At 39.6% G+C, this 21,347-nt stretch overlaps 1 protein-coding gene across 1 annotated transcript in view; it reads left to right on the top strand.

Annotated features, from left to right (window-relative positions):
• The window catches only part of tbcd (tubulin-specific chaperone d), a 96,318-nt gene that overhangs the window by 60,850 nt on the left and 14,121 nt on the right, over window positions 1-21,347 (top strand). The window contains 7 exon segments of the mRNA NM_001140546.1: window positions 921-1,002; window positions 1,206-1,324; window positions 11,870-11,955; window positions 13,127-13,267; window positions 17,622-17,705; window positions 18,151-18,309; window positions 20,984-21,122. Of these exon segments, the coding sequence (NP_001134018.1) occupies window positions 921-1,002; window positions 1,206-1,324; window positions 11,870-11,955; window positions 13,127-13,267; window positions 17,622-17,705; window positions 18,151-18,309; window positions 20,984-21,122 (810 nt within the window).

Genomic DNA, 21,347 nt, shown 5'->3' with positions numbered 1-21,347 from the left:
AGTACCTAACCCCTAACCATTACCTTAACCCTAACTGTTAAACCTAACCCCTAAACCTAACCATAACCTTAACCCTAACTGTTAAACCTAACCCCTAAACCTAACCATAACCTTAACCCTAACTGTTAAACCTAACCCCTAAACATAACCTAACCTTAACCCTAACTGTTAAACCTGACCCATAAACCTAACCATAACCTTAACCCTAACTGTTAAACCTAACCCCTAAACCTAACCATAACCTTAACCCTAACTGTTAAACCTAACCTCTAAACCAAACCATAACCTTAACCCTAACTGTTAAACCTAACCCCTGAACCTAAACCTAAACCTAACCTTAACCCTAACTGTTAAACCTAACCATAACCTTAACCCTAACTGTTAAACCTAACCCCTAAACCAAAGCATAACCTTAACCCTAACTGTTAAACCTAACCCCTATCTGTAACCCTAACCCTAATTGTAACCCTAAGCCTAACCTCTAAGCCTAAAATAGCCTTTGGACTCCAATCAACTTGTAGAAACATCTCAAGGATGATCAATGGAAACAGGATGCAGCTGAGCAAAATTTCAAGTCTCATAGCAAAGGGTCTGAATACTTATGTAAATATTGTATTTTAATAAGAAAAGTTATACGTTTGCTAACATTTCTAAAAACCTGTTTTCGCTTTGTCATTATGGGGTATTGTGATGTCATTATGGGGTATTGTGATGTCATTATGGGGTATTGTGATGTCATTATGGGGTATTGTGATGTCATTATGGGGTATTGTGTGTAGATTGCTGAGGATTTTTATTTATTTAATCCATTTTAGAATAAGGCCGTAACGTAACAAAATGTGGAAAAAGTCAAGGGGTCTGAATATTTCCGAAGGCATTGTATAATGGTTCATGTGTAATGTGGTCCTCCACCCCTATAGGAGGCAGCGGTGTCAGCCCTGGCAGCTCTGTGTGAGCAGTACTACCAGCCCCAGCCAGGCATGGCTGACCCCCAGATGCAGGGTGAGTAGCACTGTACCAGGGGCCGGGGAGCGCCATTAGAGGGCATCATAAAAACTAGCCATACCTAACACAGTATTCTGCATTCCTATAAATCTAACTCCTGTGATATAATCTGTCTGTGTGTCTGCGTGTCTGTGTGTGTGTGTGTGTGTGTGTGTGTGTGTGTGTGTGTGTGTGTGTGTGTGTGTGTGTTCTTTGTGTAGAGGTCCTGGTGTCCCAGTATATAGCAGGGTTAAAGAGTACGGAGGTATTGACCCGATGTGGCAGTGCACTGGCCCTGGGTTCTCTACCAAGGTTCATGATCCATGGAAAACTACACCAGGTACTGTACACCTGTTAGTTAATAACACTACACCAGGTACTGTACATCTGTTAGTTAATAACACTACACCAGGTACTGTACACCTGTTAGTTAATAACACTACACCAGGTACTATATACATCTGTTAGTTAATAACACTACACCAGGTACTATATACATCTGTTAGTTAATAACACTACACCAGGTACTGTACATCTGTTAGTTAATAACACTACACCAGGTACTATATACATCTGTTAGTTAATAACACTACACCAGGTACTGTACATCTGTTAGTTAATAACACTACATCTGTTAGTTAATAACACTACATCTGTTAGTTAATAACACTATACCTGTTAGTTAATAACACTACACCAGGTACTATATACATCTGTTAGTTAATAACACTACACCAGGTACTGTACATCTGTTAGTTAATAACACTACATCTGTTAGTTAATAACACTATACCTGTTAGTTAATAACACTACACCAGGTACTATATACATCTGTTAGTTAATAACACTACACCAGGTACTGTACATCTGTTAGTTAATAACACTACTTCTGTTAGTTAATCATACTTCACCAGGTACTATATACATCTGTTAGTTAATAACACTACACCAGGGACTATATACATCTGTTAGTTAATAACACTACACCAGGTACTATATACATCTGTTAGTTAATAACACTACACCAGGTACTGTACATCTGTTAGTTAATAACACTACTTCTGTTAGTTAATCATACTTCACCAGGTACTATATACATCTGTTAGTTAATAACACTACACCAGGTACTGTACATCTGTTAGTTAATAACACTACATCTGTTAGTTAATAACACTACACCAGGTACTATATACATCTGTTAGTTAATAACACTACACCTGTTAGTTAATAACACTACACCAGGTACTATATACATCTGTTCGTTAATAACACTACACCAGGTACTATATACATCTGTTAGTTAATAACACTACACCAGGTACTATATACATCTGTTAGTTAATAACACTACACCAGGTACTATATACATCTGTTAGTTAATAAAACTACACCAGGTACTATATACATCTGTTAGTTAATAACACTACACCAGGTACTATACACCTGTTAGTTAATAACACTACACCAGGTACTATACATCTGTTAGTTAATAACACTATATCTGTTAGTTAATAACACTACACCAGGTACTATATACATCTGTTAGTTAATAACACTACACCTGTTAGTTAATAACACTACATCTGTTAGTTAATAACACTACACCAGGTACTGTACATCTGTTAGTTAATAACACTACACCAGGTACTATATACACCTGTTCGTTAATAACACTACATCTGTTAGTTAATAACACTATACCTGTTAGTTAATAACACTACACCAGGTACTATATACATCTGTTAGTTAATAACACTACACCAGGTACTGTACATCTGTTAGTTAATAACACTACTTCTGTTAGTTAATCATACTTCACCAGGTACTATATACATCTGTTAGTTAATAACACTACACCAGGGACTATATACATCTGTTAGTTAATAACACTACACCAGGTACTATATACATCTGTTAGTTAATAACACTACACCAGGTACTGTACATCTGTTAGTTAATAACACTACATCTGTTAGTTAATAACACTACACCAGGTACTATATACATCTGTTAGTTAATAACACTACACCTGTTAGTTAATAACACTACACCAGGTACTATATACATCTGTTCGTTAATAACACTACACCAGGTACTATATACATCTGTTAGTTAATAACACTACACCAGGTACTATATACATCTGTTAGTTAATAACACTACACCAGGTACTATATACATCTGTTAGTTAATAAAACTACACCAGGTACTATATACATCTGTTAGTTAATAACACTACACCAGGTACTATACACCTGTTAGTTAATAACACTACACCAGGTACTATACATCTGTTAGTTAATAACACTATATCTGTTAGTTAATAACACTACACCAGGTACTATATACATCTGTTAGTTAATAACACTACACCTGTTAGTTAATAACACTACATCTGTTAGTTAATAACACTACACCAGGTACTATACACCTGTTAGTTAATAACACTACACCAGGTACTATACATCTGTTAGTTAATAACACTATATCTGTTAGTTAATAACACTACACCAGGTACTATATACATCTGTTAGTTAATAACACTACACCTGTTAGTTAATAACACTACATCTGTTAGTTAATAACACTACACCAGGTACTATATACACCTGTTCGTTAATAACACTACACCAGGTACTATATACACCTGTTAGTTAATACCACTACACCAGGTACTATATACATCTGTTAGTTAATAACACTACACCTGTTAGTTAATAACACTACATCTGTTAGTTAATAACACTACACCAGGTACTGTACATATGTTAGTTAATAACACTACATCTGTTAGTTAATAACACTACACCAGGTGCTATACATCTGTTAGTTAATAACACTACACCAGGTACTGTACATCTGTTAGTTAATAACACTACACCAGGTACTATACATCTGTTAGTTAATAACACTACATCTGTTAGTTAATAACACTACACCAGGTACTATATACATCTGTTAGTTAATAACACTACACCAGGTACTGTACACCTGTTAGTTAATAACACTACACCAGGTACTATACATCTGTTAGTTAATAACACTACATCTGTTAGTTAATAACACTACACCAGGTACTATATACATCTGTTAGTTAATAACACTACACCAGGTACTATACATCTGTTAGTTAATAACACTACACCAGGTACTGTACATCTGTTAGTTAATAACTCTACACCAGGTACTATATACATCTGTTAGTTAATAACACTACACCAGGTACTATATACATCTGTTAATTAATAACACTACACCAGGTACTATATATATCTGTTAGTTAATAACACTACACCAGGTACTGTACACCTGTTAGTTAATAACACTACACCAGGTACTGTACATATGTTAGTTAATAACACTACATCTGTTAGTTAATAACACTACACCAGGTGCTATACATCTGTTAGTTAATAACACTACACCAGGTACTGTACATCTGTTAGTTAATAACACTACACCAGGTACTATACATCTGTTAGTTAATAACACTACATCTGTTAGTTAATAACACTACACCAGGTACTATATACATCTGTTAGTTAATAACACTACACCAGGTACTGTACACCTGTTAGTTAATAACACTACACCAGGTACTATACATCTGTTAGTTAATAACACTACATCTGTTAGTTAATAACACTACACCAGGTACTATATACATCTGTTAGTTAATAACACTACACCAGGTACTATACATCTGTTAGTTAATAACACTACACCAGGTACTGTACATCTGTTAGTTAATAACTCTACACCAGGTACTATATACATCTGTTAGTTAATAACACTACACCAGGTACTATATACATCTGTTAATTAATAACACTACACCAGGTACTATATATATCTGTTAGTTAATAACACTACACCAGGTACTGTACACCTGTTAGTTAATAACACTACACCAGGTACTATACATCTGTTAGTTAATAACACTACACCAGGTACTATATACATCTGTTAGTTAATAACACTACACCAGGTACTATATACATCTGTTAGTTAATAACACTACACCAGGTACTGTACATCTGTTAGTTAATAACACTACACCAGGTACTATATACACCTGTTAGTTAATAACACTACACCAGGTACTGTACACCTGTTAGTTAATAACACTACACCAGGTACTATATACACCTGTTAGTTAATAACACTACACCAGGTACTGTACACCTGTTAGTTAATAACACTGCACCAGGTACTGTACACCTGTTAGTTAATAACACTACACCAGGTACTGTACATCTGTTAGTTAATAACACTACACCAGGTACTATATACATCTGTTAGTTAATAACACTACACCAGGTACTGTACACCTGTTAGTTAATAACACTACACCAGGTACTATATACAACTGTTAGTTAATAACACTACACCAGGTACTATATACATCTGTTAATTAATAACACTACACCAGGTACTATATACATCTGTTAGTTAATAACACTACACCAGGTACTATATACATCTGTTAATTAATACCACTACACCAGGTACTATATACAACTGTTAGTTAATAACACTACACCAGGTACTATATACATCTGTTAATTAATAACACTACACCAGGTACTATATACATCTGTTAGTTAATAACACTACACCAGGTACTATATACATCTGTTAGTTAATAACACTACACCAGGTACTATATACATCTGTTAATTAATACCACTACACCAGGTACTATATACATCTGTTAGTTAATAAAACTACACCAGGTACTGTACATCTGTTAGGTAATAACACTACACCTGTTAGTTAATACCACTATATCTGTTAGTTAATAACACTACACCAGGTACTGTACATCTGTTAGTTAATAACACTACACCAGGTACTACACATCTGTTAGTTAATAACACTACACCAGGTACTATATACATCTGTTAGTTAATAACACTACACCTGTTAGTTAATAACACTACACCAGGTACTATATACATCTGTTAGTTAATAACACTACACCAGGTACTATATACATCTGTTAGTTAATAACACTACACCAGGTACTATATACATATGTTAGTTAATAACACTACATCTGTTAGTTAATAACACTACACCAGGTACTATATACATCTGTTAGTTAATAACACTACACCAGGTACTATATACACCTGTTCGTTAATAACACTACACCAGGTACTATATACACCTGTTAGTTAATACCACTACACCAGGTACTATATACATCTGTTAGTTAATAACACTACACCAGGTACTGTACATATGTTAGTTAATAACACTACATCTGTTAGTTAATAACACTACACCAGGTACTATACATCTGTTAGTTAATAACACTACACCAGGTACTGTACATTGTTAGTTAATAACACTACACCAGGTACTATACATCTGTTAGTTAATAACACTACATCTGTTAGTTAATAACACTACACCAGGTACTATATACATCTGTTAGTTAATAACACTACACCAGGTACTGTACACCTGTTAGTTTATAACACTACACCAGGTACTATACATCTGTTAGTTAATAACACTACACCAGGTACTGTACATCTGTTAGTTAATAACTCTACACCAGGTACTATATACATCTGTTAGTTAATAACACTACACCAGGTACTGTACATCTGTTAGTTAATAACACTACACCAGGTACTATATACATCTGTTAGTTAATAACACTACACCAGGTACTATATACATCTGTTAGTTAATAACACTACACCAGGTACTATATACATCTGTTAATTAATAACACTACACCAGGTACTATATACATCTGTTAGTTAATAACACTACACCAGGTACTATATACATCTGTTAGTTAATAACACTACACCAGGTACTATATACATCTGTTAGTTAATAACACTACACCAGGTACTATATACATCTGTTAGTTAATACCACTACACCAGGTACTATATACATCTGTTAGTTAATAAACTACACCAGGTACTGTACATCTGTTAGGTAATAACACTACACCTGTTAGTTAATACCACTATATCTGTTAGTTAATAACACTACACCAGGTACTGTACATCTGTTAGTTAATAACACTACACCAGGTACTACACATCTGTTAGTTAATAACACTACACCAGGTACTATATACATCTGTTAGTTAATAACACTACACCAGGTACTATATACATCTGTTAATTAATACCACTACACCAGGTACTATATACATCTGTTAGTTAATAAACTACACCAGGTACTGTACATCTGTTAGGTAATAACACTACACCTGTTAGTTAATACCACTATATCTGTTAGTTAATAACACTACACCAGGTACTATATACATCTGTTAGTTAATAACACTACACCTGTTAGTTAATAACACTACACCAGGTACTATATACATCTGTTAGTTAATAACACTACACCAGGTACTATATACATCTGTTAGTTAATAAAACTACACCAGGTACTATATACATCTGTTAGTTAATAACACTACATCTGTTAGTTAATAACACTACACCAGGTACTGTACACCTGTTAGTTAATAACACTACACCAGGTACTATACATCTGTTAGTTAATAACACTACACCAGGTACTATATACATCTGTTAGTTAATAACACTACACCAGGTACTGTACATCTGTTAGTTAATAACACTACATCTGTTAGTTAATAACACTACACCAGGTACTGTACATCTGTTAGTTAATAACACTACACCAGGTAGTTAATAACACTACACCAGGTACTATATACACCTGTTAGTTAATAACACTACACCAGGTACTGTACACCTGTTAGTTAATAACACTACACCAGGTACTATATACACCTGTTAGTTAATAACACTACACCAGGTACTGTACACCTGTTAGTTAATAACACTACACCAGGTACTGTACACCTGTTAGTTAATAACACTACACCAGATACTGTACATCTGTTAGTTAATAACACTACACCAGGTACTATACATCTGTTAGTTAATAACACTACATCTGTTAGTTAATAACACTACACCAGGTACTATATACATCTGTTAGTTAATAACACTACACCAGGTACTGTACACTGTTAGTTAATAACACTACACCAGGTACTATACATCTGTTAGTTAATAACACTACACCAGGTACTGTACATCTGTTAGTTAATAACTCTACACCAGGTACTATATACATCTGTTAGTTAATAACACTACACCAGGTACTATATACATCTGTTAGTTAATAACACTACACCAGGTACTATATACATCTGTTAATTAATAACACTACACCAGGTACTATATACATCTGTTAGTTAATAACACTACACCAGGTACTATATACATCTGTTAATTAATACCACTACACCAGGTACTATATACATCTGTTAGTTAATAAAACTACACCAGGTACTGTACATCTGTTAGGTAATAACACTACACCTGTTAGTTAATACCACTATATCTGTTAGTTAATAACACTACACCAGGTACTGTACATCTGTTAGTTAATAACACTACACCAGGTACTACACATCTGTTAGTTAATAACACTACACCAGGTACTATATACATCTGTTAGTTAATAACACTACACCTGTTAGTTAATAACACTACACCAGGTACTATATACATCTGTTAGTTAATAACACTACACCAGGTACTATATACATCTGTTAGTTAATAACACTACACCAGGTACTATATACATCTGTTAGTTAATAACACTACACCAGGTACTATATACATCTGTTAGTTAATAAAACTACACCAGGTACTATATACATCTGTTAGTTAATAACACTACATCTGTTCGTTAATAACACTACACCAGGTACTATATACATCTGTTAGTTAATAACACTACACCAGGTACTATATACACCTGTTCGTTAATAACACTACACCAGGTACTATATACACCTGTTAGTTAATACCACTACACCAGGTACTATATACATCTGTTAGTTAATAACACTACACCAGGTACTGTACATATGTTAGTTAATAACACTACATCTGTTAGTTAATAACACTACACCAGGTACTATACATCTGTTAGTTAATAACACTACACCAGGTACTGTACATCTGTTAGTTAATAACACTACACCAGGTACTATACATCTGTTAGTTAATAACACTACATCTGTTAGTTAATAACACTACACCAGGTACTATATACATCTGTTAGTTAATAACACTACACCAGGTACTGTACACCTGTTAATTAATAACACTACACCAGGTACTATACATCTGTTAGTTAATAACACTACACCAGGTACTGTACATCTGTTAGTTAATAACTCTACACCAGGTACTATATACATCTGTTAGTTAATAACACTACACCAGGTACTATATACATCTGTTAGTTAATAACACTACACCAGGTACTATATACATCTGTTAATTAATACCACTACACCCGGTACTATATACATCTGTTAGTTAATAAAACTACACCAGGTACTGTACATCTGTTAGGTAATAACACTACACCTGTTAGTTAATACCACTATATCTGTTAGTTAATAACACTACACCAGGTACTGTACATCTGTTAGTTAATAACACTACACCAGGTACTACACATCTGTTAGTTAATAACACTACACCAGGTACTATATACATCTGTTAGTTAATAACACTACACCTGTTAGTTAATAACACTACACCAGGTACTATATACATCTGTTAGTTAATAACACTACACCAGGTACTATATACATCTGTTAGTTAATAACACTACACCAGATACTGTACACCTGTTAGTTAATAACACTACACCAGGTACTATACATCTGTTAGTTAATAACACTACACCAGGTACTATATACATCTGTTAGTTAATAACACTACACCAGGTACTGTACATCTGTTAGTTAATAACACTACATCTGTTAGTTAATAACACTACACCAGGTACTGTACACCTGTTAGTTAATAACACTACACCAGGTACTATATACATCTGTTAGTTAATAAAACTACACCAGGTACTGTACATCTGTTAGGTAATAACACTACACCTGTTAGTTAATACCACTATATCTGTTAGTTAATAACACTACACCAGGTACTGTACATCTGTTAGTTAATAACACTACACCAGGTACTACACTTCTGTTAGTTAATAACACTACACCAGGTACTATATACATCTGTTAGTTAATAACACTACACCTGTTAGTTAATAACACTACACCAGGTACTATATACATCTGTTAGTTAATAACACTACACCAGGTACTATATACATCTGTTAGTTAATAAAACTACACCAGGTACTATATACATCTGTTAGTTAATAACACTACACCAGGTACTATATACATCTGTTAGTTAATAAAACTACACCAGGTACTATATACATCTGTTAGTTAATAACACTACACCAGGTACTATATACATCTGTTAGTTAATAACACTACACCAGGTACTATATACATCTGTTAGTTAATAACACTACACCAGGTACTATATACATCTGTTAGTTAATAAAACTACACCAGGTACTATATACATCTGTTAGTTAATAACACTACACCTGTTAGTTTATAACACTACACCAGGTACTGTACACCTGTTAGTTAATAACACTCCACCAGGTACTATACATCTGTTAGTTAATAACACTACACCAGGTACTATATACATCTGTTAGTTAATAACACTACACCAGGTACTATATATATCTGTTAGTTAATAACACTACACCAGGTACTGTACATCTGTTAGTTAATAACACTACATCTGTTAGTTAATAACACTACACCAGGTACTGTACACCTGTTAGTTAATAACTCTACACCAGGTACTATACATCTGTTAGTTAATAACACTACACCAGGTACTATATACATCTGTTAGTTAATAACACTATATCTGTTAGTTAATAACACTACACCAGGTACTGTACATCTGTTAGTTAATAACACTACACCAGGTAGTTAATAACACTACACCAGGTACTATATACATCTGTTAGTTAATAACACTACACCAGGTACTGTACATCTGTTAGTTAATAACACTACATCTGTTAGTTAATAACACTACACCAGGTACTGTACACCTGTTAGTTAATAACACTACACCAGGTACTATATACATCTGTTAGTTAATAACACTACACCAGGTACTATATATCTGTTAGTTAATAACACTACACCAGGTACTATATACATCTGTTAGTTACTAACACTACACCAGGTACTATATACATCTGTTAGTTAATAACACTACACCAGGTACTGTACACCTGTTAGTTAATAACACTACACCAGGTACTGTACATCTGTTAGTTAATAACACTACACCAGGTACTGTACATCTGTTAGTTAATAACACTACATCTGTTCGTTAATAACACTACACCAGGTACTATATACATCTGTTAGTTAATAACACTACACCAGGTACTGTACATCTGTTAGTTAATAACACTACATCTGTTCGTTAATAGCACTACACCAGGTACTATATACATCTGTTAGTTAATAACACTACACCAGGTACTGTACATATGTTAGTTAATAACACTACACCAGGTACTATATACATCTGTTAGTTAATAACACTCCACCTGTTAGTTAATAACACCAGAACCACATAAACAGCCTGATTTCACTATTGTACTGATATATTAACCCTGACATGTTGGTAAGAGCAGCCTCCTTTCACTATGACCTTATTCTATTGTAGCAGCGTTGTTCACAGTGCCTCAGGTCAGTTTCAGCAGGACATGTTATATCAGACTTTGACCTTATTCTATTGTAGCAGCGTTGTTCACAGTGCCTCAGGTCAGTTTCAACAGGACACGTTATATCAGACTATGACCTTATTCTATTGTAGCAGCGTTGTACACAGTGCCTCAGGTCAGTTTCAACAGGACACGTTATATCAGACTATCTTGTGTGTATCAGATCCTGTCAGGTCTTCAGCAGAGCTGTAGTCAGAGGGAGGTGTGCTTCACAGAGGCCAGGAGAGATGCTGCCAAGGCCATGGCACAGTGAGTCTGTCCTCTACACTCCTCCATCCTCTTCTCCATCTATCTCCTCTCCTCCCCCTTTACTCCTCCTCCCTCCACTCATCCACCTCTCCTCTCCTCCCCCTTTACTCCTCAATCCTCTTCTTCATCCATCTCCTCTCCTCCCCCTTTACTCCTCCTCCCTCCACTCCTCCACCTCTCTACTCCTCCTCCCTCCACCCCTCCACCTCTCCTCTCCTCCCCCTTTACTCCTCCTCCCTCCACTCCTCCACCTCTCTACTCCTCCTCCCTCCACCCCTCCACCTCTCCTCTCCTCCCCCTTTACTCCTCCTCCCTCCACTCATCCACCTCTCCTCTCCTCCCCCTTTACTCCTCCATCCTCTTCTTCATCCATCTCCTCTCCTCCCCCTTTACTCCTCCTCCCTCCACTCCTCCACCTCTCTACTCCTCCCTCCACTCCTCCACCTCTCTACTCCTCCCCCCTGTACTGCTCCACCTCTCCCTCTGTGTCTCCTTCCCTCTCCCTTTCTCCCTCCCTCAATCCCTGTCTGTCTCCATCCCTCTCTCCCTGTCTGTCTCCTTCCCTGTCTGTCTGTCTCCGTCCCTCTCTCCCTGTCTGTCTCCTTCCCTGTCTGTCTGTCTGTCTCCGTCCCTCTCTCCCTGTCTTTCTCCTTCCCTGTCTGTCTGTCTGTCTGTCTGTCTGTCTGTCTGTCTGTCTGTCTGTCTGTCTGTCTGTCTGTCTGTCTGTCTGTCTGTCTCCCTCCCTCTCTCTCACCCTGTCTGTCTAGTTGTTTGTCTTCTGGGGTAACAGGTTAACTGTAGTGTTAGGGTTGTAGTCAGAAGTAAACAGCCAGCTGGTTGTACCTGCAGGACCTGTCTATCATGTCTGTCCTCCCCTCATGTTTCTCTCTTTAATCCCCTCTTTCTCCGTCCGTCTCCTACTCCATCTATCTCTGTCTGAATCTTACCCTTCCTCTCTAACTCACTGTTCTTTTCTTTCAATATATCCAACTTCTCTCTCTTTCAATTTCATTTCAATTTCAATTTAAGGGCTTTATTGGCATGGGAAACATATGTTAACATTGCCAAAGCAAGTGAAGTAGATATAAACAAAAGTGAAATGAACAATAAAAAGTAGTTTTATTGTCTCTCTCCCCTCCTAACCCCCTCTATTTCCCTGTCTCTGTGTCAGGGTGTGTGTGACAGCAGGGGTATCAGCCCAGGGTAGTTCTGATTCTGTGGTGTGTGAGGGGAATGTGTCAGCTGTCTACAGAGCTCTGCTGGACTGTATGACTGACTACACACTGGACAGCAGAGGAGACGTAGGAGCCTGGTGAGTGAGACGCACGCACGCACACACACACACACACACAACCCCAAGTTTACCCCTTCCCAGAGGGCCTGAATCACTCCCCTTCAAGACTCCTCTCCCTGCCCTATAGGCATGTGTCACACCTGGTGGCCCCGGGCAATGCTTAGTTAGTTCACCTGACAGGAATGTCACCTGGCCTGCTGTGGGGCGGACTTTCTCCTTTTCTCTTTCTCGTTATTGTTTGATCTCTCTGTCTATCCTCTCTTTCCCTGTCTCTCACTCGCTCTGTCTGTCTGTCTCTCTCTCTCTCTCTCTCTCTCGGTCTGTCTGTCTCTCTGTCTCACTCTCGCTGTCCTTCTCCCTGTCTTTCTCTCTCTGTCGTTCTATCTTTCCGTCTTTCTCTCTCTCTCTCTCTCTCTCTCTCTCTCTCTCTCTCTCTCTCTCTCTCCCTTCTCCAGTGGGGACACATTCCTCTGTGAGGTGGAGTAAGAGAGGAGGAGGAAGGAGAGACATGTCGTGAGGTTGAATCATCATACCTTTTGTTCTAACAGGACAGTCCTGTGGCAGTGATATCTGTTTCTGTTTGATTTAACCTTGATTTAACCAGGCCTGTTGCCTGGCCTTCAATGCTGCTGCTCACCAAACATCAACTAACTGTTAGTTTGAACTGGTTGCTTCTTTTTTTACATGTATTTATTTATTTCAGCTTTATTTAACCAGGTAGGCTAGTTGAGAACAAGTTTTCATTTACAACTGTGACCTGGCCAAGATAAAGCAAAGCAGTGCGACACAATCAACAAGACAGAGTTACACATGGAATAAACAAAACATACAGTCAATAATACAATGGAGAAAAAGTCTATATATAGTGTGTGCAAATGAGGTAAGATAAGGGAGGTAAGCAATAAAAAGACCATAGTGGTGAAATAATTACAATTTAGCAATTAAACACTGGAGTGATAGATGAGCAGAAGATGAATGTGCAAGTAGAGATACTGGGGTGCAAAGGAGAAAAAATAAAATAATAAATAACAGTATGGGGATGAGGTAGTTGGATGGGCTATTTACAGATGGGCTATGTACAGGTGCAGTGATCGTTGAGCTGCTCTGACAGCTGGTGCTTAAAGTTAGTGAGGGAAATATGGGTCTCAAGCTTCAGTGATTTTTGCAATTCGTTCCAGTCATTGGCAGCAGAGAACTGGAAGGAAAGGCGGCTAAAGTAGGAATTGGCTTTGGGGCTGACCAGTGAAATATACCTGCTGGAGCGCATGCTATGGGTGGGTGCTGCTATGGTGACCAGTGAGCTGAGATAAGGCGGGGCTTTACCTAGCAAAGACTTATAGATGACCTGGAGCCAGTGGGTTTGGTGACAAATATGAAGCGAGGGCCAGCCAACGAGAGCATACAGGTCGCAGTGGTGGGTAGTATATGGGGCTTTGGTGACAAAACGGATGGCACTGTGATAGACTGCATCCAATTTGCTGAGTAGAGTGTTGGAGGCTTTTTTGGAAATGACATCGCCGAAGTCAAGGATTGGCAGGATAGTCAGTTTTACGAAGGTATGTTTGGCAGCATGAGTGAAGGATGCTTCATTTTTGATTGGAGATGCTTAATGTGAGTCTGGAAGGAGAGTTTACAGTCTAACCAGACACCTAGGTATTTGTAGTTGTCCACGTATTCTAAGTCAGAACCGTCCAGAGTAGTGATGCTGGACGGGCGGGCAGATGCGATCAGTTGAAGAGCATGCATTTAGTTTTACTTGCAGTTGGCGGCCACGGAAGGAGAGTTGTATGGCATTGAAGCTCGTCTGGAGGTTAGTTAACACAGTGTCCAAAGAAGGTACGGTGGAATTCGAGATGGTCGTGATCTGTTTGTTAACTCATCTTTCAAAGACCTTAGGATGGCAGGGTAGGATAGATATAGGTCTGTAGCAGTTTGGGTCTAGTGTGTCTCCCCCTTTGAAGAGGGGGATGACCGCGGCAGTTGTCCAATCTTTCCGATCTCTGACGATACGAAAGAGAGGTTGAACAGGCTAGTAATAGGGGTTGCAACAATTTCAGCGGATAATTTTAGAAAGAGATGGTCCAGATTGTCTAGCCCAGCTGATTTGTAGGGGTCCAGATTTTGCAGCTCTTTCAGAACATCAGCTATCTGGATTTGGGTGAAGGAGAAATGGGGGAGGCTTGGGCAAGTTGCTGTGGGGGGTTCAGGGGTGTTGACCAGGGTAGGGGTGGCCAGGTGGAAAGCATGGCCAGCTGTAGAAAAATGCTTATTAAAATTCTCAATTATAGTGGATTTATCAGCGGTAACAGTGTTTCCTATCCTCAGTGCAGTGGGAAGCTGGGAGGAGGGGCTCTTATTCTCCATGGACTTTCCAGTGTCCCAAAACTTTTTGTCGTTTGTGCTGCAGGATGCAAATTTCTGTTTGAAAAAGCTAGCCTTTGCTTTCTGCCTGTGTATATTGTTTCCTAACTTCCCTGAAAAGCTGCATATCACGGGAGCTATTTGATGCTAATGCCGTACGCCACAGGATGTTTTTGTGCTGGTCAAGGGCAGTCAGGTCTGGAGTGAACCACGGGCTGTATCTGTTCCTGGTTTTGAATGGGACACGCATATTTAAGATTGTGAGGAAAGCACTTTTAAAGAATAACAAGGCATCCTCTACTGACGGAATGAGGTCAATATCCTTCCAGGATACCCGGGCCAGGTCGATTAGAAAGGCCTGCTCGCTGAAGTGTTTTAGGGAGCGTTTGACAGTGATGAGGGGTGGTCGTTTGACCGCAGACCCATTACGGACGCAGGCAATGAGGCAGTGATCGCTGAGATCCTGGTTGAAGACAGCAGAGGTGTATTTGGAGGGCAGGTTGGTTAGGATATCTATGAGGGTGCCCGTGTTTACGAATTTGGGGTTGTACCTGGTAGGTTCATTGATAATTTGTGTGAGATTGAGGGCATGAAGCTTAGATTGTAGGATGGCCGGGGTGTTAAGCATGTCCCAGTTTAGGTCACCTAGCAGCACAAACTCTGAAGATAGATGGGGGGCAATCACTTCACATATGGTATCCAGGGCACAGCTGGGGGCAGAAGGGGGTCTATAACAAGCTGCAACGGTGAGAGACTTGTTTCTGGAAAGATGGATTTTTAAAAGTAGAATTCGAATTGTTTGGGTACAGACCTGGATAGTCTGACAGCCTGCAGAGTTCTATCTCTGCAGTAGATTGCAACTCCGCCCCCTTTGGCAGTTCTATCTTGTCGGAAAAGGTTATAGTTAGGGATGGAAATTTCTGGGTTTTTGGTGGCCTTCCTATGCCAGGATTCAGACATCCGGGTTGGCAGAGTGTGGACATCCGGGTTGGCAGAGTGTGGACATCCGGGTTGGCAGAGTGTGCTAAAGCAGTGAATAAAACAAACTTAGGGAGGAGGCTTGTAGAGAATGATGAATCTGATCTATGACCTTTACTCCTTATTACAACCTTAATATTACATCAACTAGTCTGTCTGTCGCTCCGCACGCGCGCACACACAGGCACATACAGACACTTGGGCACACACAGACACACACTTAGGCACACACACACACACACACACACTGTCACGTCCTGACCAGTAAAAGAGGTTGTTTGTTATTTTAGTTTGGTCAGGGCGTGGCAGGGGGTGTTTGTTTAGAGTGTTTCGGGGTTTGTTGGGCTATGTTCTTTGTTAGTTTATTTCTATGTTAGTTCTAGTATGTCTATTTCTATGTGGTGTTTATTGGATTGACCTTCAATTGGAAGCAGCTGCTCCTCGTTGCTTCTAATTGAAGGTCCTATTTAAGAGGGGTGTTTTTTCTATGGGATTTGTGGGTAGTTATTTCCTGTTTTGTGTTCGTGCACCTGACGGGACTGTTTAGTTTGTTGTTTTTGTATACGTGTTTCTTTTGTTTTCCTTCTTTAATAAAATAAGAAGATGAGTTTACACGTTCCCGCTGCGTTTTGGTCCAATCCTTACGACACCCGTGACACACACACACACACACACACACACACACACACACACACACACTGTGGCTCCCCTCTCAGGGCATGACATTAGAGTAGATGTCCTGATTACCATATCACACAAACAAAAGCTGCCCTCAGGACATGACAAACTGATTTGAATATTAGCTTTTAGGGGTGGTGCCATGACTAGTGGCATTTCAGGTGTGTGTGTTTAAGGTATTCATCTCTCTTCTCTCCAGGGTGAGAGAGGCAGCCATGACTAGCCTGATGGATGTGACTCTGTGTGTGTTTAAGGTATTCATCTCTCTTCTCTCCAGGGTGAGAGAGGCAGCCATGACTAGCCTGATGGATGTGACTCTGTGTGTGTTTAAGGTATTCATCTCTCTTCTCTCCAGGGTGAGAGAGGCAGCCATGACTAGCCTGATGGAGGTGACTCTGTGTGTGGTGGGCACCGCTCCACAACTACTCTCACCAGACCTGTGAGTAGCAATGGAATAACGCCCTCATAAACCCTTCATAAGGCCTTCATAGATGCTTCATAGATCATTTATAAGCATGCTATATAGGTGGGAAAGGTGTTATGATAGATTGTTATTTGATATAGTAGGAATTACAAATATTATTGGGAATGATAGCTGTACCTCTCCATTCATTTCCTCCCTGACCTCCTTTTTACATTCTCATCCTTTAATTCCCTCTCGATTAATCCCTCTCTCCTCCCACTCATCTCTCCTCCACTCGTCCCGCTCTTCTCTCCTCCTCTTATCTATTTCTCCTCCATCTCTCCTCTCATCCCTCTCTCCTCTCATCCCTCTCTCCTCTCATCTCTCCTCATCTCCTCCCTCTCTCCTCTCCTCCTGTCATCCCTCTCCTCTCCTCCATCTCTCCTCTTATCCCTCTCTCCTCTCCTCCTCTCCTCCTCAGGGTGAATGGTATGATGTGTAGCTTGGCCCAGCAGTCAGCAGAGAAGATCGACCGCTACAGAGCCCATGCTGGATCAGTGTTCGTCAGGCTCCTCCATAGTAACAACCCTGCAGTACCTCACATCCCCCACCGAGAGGAGCTGCTCGCCATCTTCCCTACGTGAGTCTTAACACATTTACATTTCTGTCATTTAGCAGATGCTGTTATCCAAAGTGACTTACATCTGAAGGTAGCTAGGTGAGACAACCACATATCACAGTCACTACATTATCCCTCAACAGAGTAGTTATCAGATAGCTAGGTGAGACAACCACATTATCCCTCAATAGAGTAGTTATCAGGTAGCTAGGTGAGACAACCACATATCACAGTCACTACATTATCCCTCAACAGAGTAGTTATCAGGTAGCTAGGTGAGACAACCACATATCACAGTCACTACATTATCCCTCAACAGAGTAGTTATCAGATAGCTAGGTGAGACAACCACATTATCCCTCAATAGAGTAGTTATCAGGTAGCTAGGTGAGACAACCACATATCACAGTCATATTAAGCAAGCAGCTATCAGCAGTCAGTCAGAAAGTGATTAGAGAACTGCACTATTCCCATTGTGTGTCTAAGGCCCTGTCCAGAAACATCTCCTAGCCTGAATTTCCCCCTTAGTTACTTGAGTGATCTGAAAGAGTGAAGTCGTGTCCGAGCCATTTTAAGACTTTGGCCAACTGGACGCCATGTTAGTGCCTTTTGAGCATTCCATGTATCCATTAATGACACGCATATTGGCATCTATGGATGGCTCTGGGTAATTTCATAAAGACTCTATGGATGCCTCTGGGTAATTTCATAAAGACTCTATGGATGCCTCTGGGTAATTTCATACAAGACTCTATGGATGGCTCTGGGTAATTTCATAAAGTCTCTATGGATGCCTCTGGGTAATTTCATAAAGACTCTATGGATGCCTCTGGGTAATTTCATAAAGACTCTATGGATGCCTCTGGGTAATTTCATACAAGACTCTATGGATGCCTCTGGGTAATTTCATAAAGACTCTATGGATGCCTCTGGGTAATTTCATACAAGACTCTATGGATGGCTCTGGGTAATTTCATAAAGTCTCTATGGATTCCTCTGGGTAATTTCATAAAGACTCTATGGATGCCTCTGGGTAATTTCATACAAGACTCTATGGATGGCTCTTGGTAATCTCATACAAGACTATGGATGGCTCTGGGTAATCTCATACAAGACTCTATGGATGGCTCTGGGTAATTTCATAAAGACTCTATGGATGCCTCTGGGTAATTTCATAAAGACTCTATGGATGCCTCTGGGTAATTTCATACAAGACTCTATGGATGGCTCTTGGTAATCTCATACAAGACTACGGATGGCTCTGGGTAATCTCATACAAGACTCTATGGATGGCTCTGGGTAATATCATACAAGACTCTATGGATGGCTCTGGGTAATCTCATACAAGACTATGGATGGCTCTTGGTAATCTCATACAAGACTATGGATGGCTCTTGGTAATCTCATGCAAGACTCTATGGATGCCTCTGGGTAATCTCATACAAGACTCTGTGGATGGCTCTGGGTAATCTCATACAAGACTATGGATGGCTCTGGGTAATCTCATACAAGACTCTATGGATGGCTCTGGGTAATCTCATACAGGACTCTGTGGATGGCTCTTTGTAATATCATACAAGACTATGGATGGCTCTGGGTAATCTCATACAAGACTCTATGGATGGCTCTGGGTAATCTCATACAAGACTATGGATGGCTCTGGGTAATCTCATACAAGACTATGGATGGCTCTGGGTAATCTCATACAAGACTCTATGGATGGCTCTTGGTAATCTCATACAAGACTATGGATGGCTCTTGGTAATCTCATACAAGACTCTATGGATGGCTCTGGGTAATCTCATACAAGACTATGGATGGCTCTGGGTAATCTCATACAAGACTATGGATGGCTCTGGGTAATCTCATACAAGACTATGGATGGCTCTGGGTAATCTCATACAAGACTCTATGGATGGCTCTGGGTAATCTCATACAATACTCTATGGATGGCTCTTGGTAATCTCATACAAGACTCTATGGATATCTCTTGGTAATCTCATACAAGACTATGGATGGCTCTGGGTAATCTCATACAAGACTCTATGGATGGCACTGGGTAATCTCATACAAGACTCTATGGATGGCTCTGGGTAATCTCATACAAGACTATGGATGGCTCTGGGTAATCTCATACAAGACTATGGATGGCTCTGGGTAATCTCATACAATACTCTATGGATGGCTCTTGGTAATCTCATACAAGACTCTATGGATGGCTCTTGGTAATCTCATACAAGACTGGATGGCTCTGGGTAATCTCATACAAGACTCTATGGATGGCTCTGGGTAATCTCATACAAGACTCTATGGATGGCTCTGGGTAATCTCATACAAGACTCTATGGATGGCTCTGGGTAATCTCATACAAGACTCTATGGATGGCTCTGGGTAATCTCATACAAGACTCTATGGATGGCTCTGAGTAATCTCAGACAGTGGGCAAGTTTCACTTATTGAATTGAAAAACTAAATTGACCCTTACCCTGTGTGTGTGTGTGTGTGTGTGTGTGTGTGTGTGTGTGTGTGTGTGTGTGTGTGTGTGTGTGTGTGTGTGTGTGTGTGTGTGTGTGTGTGTGTGTGTGTGTGTGTGTGTGTGTGTGTGTGTGTGTGTGTGTGTGTCTCTCTCTCTCTCTCTCTCTGTGCTTTCTCTCTCTTTCTCCTCTCTCTCACTCTCTCACTCTCTCTCTCTCAGTGAAGGGGCAGAGAGTCTGAACTGGAATGCTCCGTCTCAGGCCTTCCCCCACATCACCCAGCTGCTGAGACTGCCCCAATACCAGTACCACACACTACTGGGGTTGACCGTGTCTGTAGGAGGACTGACTGAGTCTACGGTACGTGTCTCTAGCGCTGTGTCTGTAGCCCTGTGTCTGTAGCTATGTCTCTGTCGTGTCTGTAGCTCATGTAGCTCTGTGTCTGTAGCTCATGTAGCTCTGTGGCTGTAGCTCTGTGTCTGTAGTGGCTGTAGCTCTGTGTCTGTAGCCCATGTAGCTCTGTGTCCGTAGTGTCTGTAGCTCTGTGTCTGTAGCCCATGTAGCTATGTGTCGGTGTTGTCTGTG

Source organism: Salmo salar, chromosome 03 (genome assembly GCF_965601325.2).
Source record: "Salmo salar chromosome 03, fSalSal1, whole genome shotgun sequence".
Classification (NCBI taxonomy): Eukaryota; Metazoa; Chordata; class Actinopteri; order Salmoniformes; family Salmonidae; genus Salmo; species Salmo salar.
Note: the sequence above shows the minus strand (reverse complement) of the source record. Positions and strands in the feature narration are given on the sequence as shown.